Source organism: Capricornis sumatraensis, chromosome 10 (assembly GCF_032405125.1).
Source record: "Capricornis sumatraensis isolate serow.1 chromosome 10, serow.2, whole genome shotgun sequence".
Classification (NCBI taxonomy): Eukaryota; Metazoa; Chordata; class Mammalia; order Artiodactyla; family Bovidae; genus Capricornis; species Capricornis sumatraensis.
In genome coordinates, this window is record NC_091078.1 from 97,168,737 (window position 1) to 97,172,248 (window position 3,512).

General features: G+C 56.4%; 1 protein-coding gene across 1 annotated transcript; it reads right to left on the reverse strand.

Moving 5' to 3' along the window:
* Positions 1 to 335: 335 nt before the first annotated feature.
* LOC138087797 (cathelicidin-2-like) lies at positions 336 to 1,883 on the reverse strand. Its single transcript, XM_068983127.1, has 4 exons — positions 1,686 to 1,883; positions 1,465 to 1,572; positions 1,250 to 1,321; positions 336 to 437 (listed from the first exon to the last, which is right to left on the reverse strand). Exons 1-4 carry the CDS (start codon positions 1,881 to 1,883, stop codon positions 336 to 338), a joined length of 480 nt encoding a protein of 159 aa, XP_068839228.1.
* Between the last annotated feature and the right edge of the window lie 1,629 nt (positions 1,884 to 3,512).

Here is a 3,512-nt window from a genome sequence, read left to right on the forward strand (position 1 = left end):
GGGGTGGGGACGCTGTCCTGGAGCTCCTGGGGCTGCTGCCTCCCCCCATGCCCTCCTGGAAGGAACAGGGGCCTCATGCTTCTCTGTGTTCACAGGAGTGATCACACAGACACACACACAGACACACACAGACACACACACACACACCCAAAGACAGTCCTAACGGTCATGGTAAGTTGGAAGAGGGGAGACAATTGAAATTGAAAGCTGGAGGAAGTTGTTTTCACAAGATTTTATTTTTTGGATGCTGACTCAGGCCAAAAGAGATCCCAAGAGGTCTTCCCTGGGCTTCTGATTCATCAGAAGCTCTTATCAGGGAGTTATCTGCCTATTGTTCACCGTCTACCAAGAAATCGTCTAAAGGGTGGATAGAATGGTGGGGGAAATGTTCGGATCGGTGGACGACGGAATGGTCGACGAAATCTGACACTCTGAAGCTATTAACCAATAAAAACAGATTTCTTGTGAGAACCAGGGGAAGGTCAAGACAAGACCCCTCCCTCCACATCTGAAAGGCCATTCCTAGTGGACTCCAGGAACCTTGGGGACTCAGATCACCCTCTGGCTGTGATTCTTGAAGCATATGGTTAAATCTCCATACCACAGACAGAGATGAAACTGAGGCCCACAGATGATACGGGGCTTCCCAGGGTCACAAGACTTCCCTGGTGGCTCAGAAGGCAAAGCGTCTGCCTACAAGGAGGGAGACCCCGGTTCGATCCCTGGGTCGGGAAGATCTCCTGGAGAAGGAAATGGCAACCCACTCCAGTACTCTTGCCTGGAACATTCTATGGACGGAGGAGCCTGGTAGGCTATAGCCCATGGGGTCGCAAGGAGTCGGACACGACTGAGCGATTCAATGTCAGTGTATGTCAGGGTCACAAACCCATCCCAAGAAAGCAGGGCATAAAAGATCATTACTGAGTCAGTGCCTCTCAAGCTTCTGCACAGTCAGAATCCCCCGCAGGCCTTGTGAAAATACAAACAGCTGGACCTCACCCCAGAGTCAGATTCAGTTGGTTTGAGTGGTGCTGAGAATCTGCCTTCCCGTCCCCGGGTGGGGACCCCATTAGAGAACCACTGCTTTAAGGGATGCACAGCCAGGGCTGGAGACCTGGGGCTCAGGGAAGCTGGGCCTGGTGGGAGGGTCTTTCTCTGCCCTCGATGGGGCAGTGGGGCCATTGGTCCAAAGGATCGTTCACATACTTACCCCGCCCAGTACCCCCTGAGTCCAGAAGGGGCCACTCACCTCATTACAGTTTATGTCAAACTGGTCATTGGACGGATCCAAGGTGACTGTCCCCACACACTGTTTCACCAGCTGCAAGGGGAGGCTCAAGGTCAAAGGAACCCCCTGGGCCATAACCTCCCGGCCTCCTCCCAGGAGTTGGAAATCATCCCCAAGCCCGCTGTCCAACCCCGGGGAAGCATCTGACATTCCCTTCCCCCCCACCCCAGCCTCACTCCATTCTCCTTGAAGTCACACTCCTCCGGGGGCTGCTGGGTGGTCCTGGGGCACACGGTCTCTTTCACCGTGAAGCTCACGGGCTTTCTGGTGCCTGGGTCGACCTCCTGGTCACGGGTCAAAGTAGGGGAAACCGGGTTTGGGCTCTTTCTTCTTCCTCTGATCTGTCTCCCTTCCCCCCAACTAGCTGGCCCCCTCCCCAGATCCCTTCGTAACTCACATCATTGGGTGCAGGGTCTAGCTCCAGGAGGCGGTAGAGATTAGCTTCTGAGGACCGCTCGTTGAGCTGACCCACGGCACGAAGCACGGCCTCCCTGTAGCTGAGGGCCTGGGCGCTGGCCGAGGGCACCACTAGTCCCAGCAGCAGGAGCCACAGTGACCAGCGCCCCAGCGAGAGGCTGGCTCCCTGGGTCTCCATGGTCCCGGTCCTCATCCTCCCAGCCTGAGGAACCCTCCTTTTATGCTCAGCCTGGGCCTGATGCAATCGATCAACCAGGAGTCTTCCTCACCCGCCCCATCCCTGCCCTCCTCCCAGCATGTGAGAAGGACTTGCCTCAGCCCCTGCTGTGGCCTCACAGGACTGCTGGGCAGTGGGCAGGGACGACCCTATGCAAGGTGAAGAAATGGTTTCCCCATCTCCTGAGTGTTTTGGCCTGTCCATAGGAAGTGTCACAGGCAGGCTTGCTCAAGGGGGTTGTGTCCTCCAGGAGAGGAGGTGCCAGGCACTGTCCACATCCCCTCTGACTCTACACCATGGGCCCCTCAGGATCCAGAGTAAAGGAGTGTATTCACGTCTCAATCGCCAGCTCTTGGCCCTGTCTGGCACCTAATAGGCACTCAGTTACCACTTCAAGATGGTAAGACCATCAACTCCTGCTGTAGACTTACATTTCCAGCCCATCCCTAGGCAGACATCAGTCCTACACCATCCTGTCCTCTGGGCTGAGACCTCAGCCAGTCAGGGCTTGGCTCCCTTGGTGCCCTCTCCTAGATTCATCTCCACTATTTTCTCACTGAAAAAGTTCTCCTTCACAGCAACCCTCCCCCTGTCCCTGCAAGACATGGCACGTTCCACTGATCCCCCTTGAACCAAGCATGGGAAGGGTCATCTGCACTGTGACCCCAATTCAGTGCCCTCTCTACACTCAAGGCCACTGCAGGCTGCCCAGGCCTCACTGGATCCATATTCACATTTAAGGCGTGTCTTCATCTCCATAGACTCCGGGGACCCTCTGTCCTCCTGAACTTGCCCCTGACCAATTCTCCCCATCCCTGCTCTCCTGGGGCCCCGCCTCCTCCCTGGGGGCTCCTGCTGACTCTCCTCCAAGGAGTCTCCTCTTAGGAGGCAGGGCTGGCTCAGGAGCATCCGGGCTGCTTCTCCTCCCTGTCCTCACACGTTCCTGGGGACGGCCCTTCTCAAGACGCCAGTTCTCCTGAACATGCATCACTGCTCTGTCTCTGGGTTCAAGACTCCCATGAACGCCGGTGGTCCGCACTGGGCTGTTGGCTGGGTGCTGCCGCAGGAGCCCGGAGCTGGAAGCCTGGGAGCCTCCTGCTCCTTCTCCCTCCTGAGGACACTCCCCTGACCTCCCTCCACCCCTGCCCTGGGCCTACCCTGTCTTCTCTCCTCTCAGTGAAGCCACAACCTCCAGACTCCACCTTCCCTGATTTTCAGGTTCTCCCACAGCACAATCCTCCCTGCATACCAATTTCTAGGTGCTAAGACAAAACGCTGAATGACCATTGTATCCCCTGATTTCAGAATACACAGATCCCTGCTTGTCAGTCGGGTCTGAATCTTGACACTCCCACTGTACACAGTGGGGACATCCCTCCAGTTCTCAGGTGTCAGGGTGCCCTGTCCACCCCAACTGGAAGACACCTTGCAGCCTCCTGCTCTCCTCCCATCTGTACACCTGATGTCTCTGCTTGACCTGCCCTTCCACCTTGAGACGCCTTCCCTGACCTCAGCCACACAAAGAGACTTCTCTTGGCTCGCAGAGACTTTAGAACATCCCTTCTGATTTGACCTCAGTGACTCCCTGCC

Bases quoted from the DNA above. Each gene is read 5' to 3' on its own strand.
- LOC138087797 (XM_068983127.1), bottom strand. From the start codon at position 1,883: ATGGAGACCCAGGGAGCCAGCCTCTCGCTGGGGCGCTGGTCACTGTGG. The intron at 1,322-1,464 runs GTGAGGCTGGGG...CTCCCCTTGCAG, and splicing joins GTGACTTCAAGGAGAATGGA to CTGGTGAAACAGTGTGTGGG. The intron at 438-1,249 runs GTGAGTGGCCCC...ATTGGTTAATAG, and splicing joins TTGACATAAACTGTAATGAG to CTTCAGAGTGTCAGATTTCG.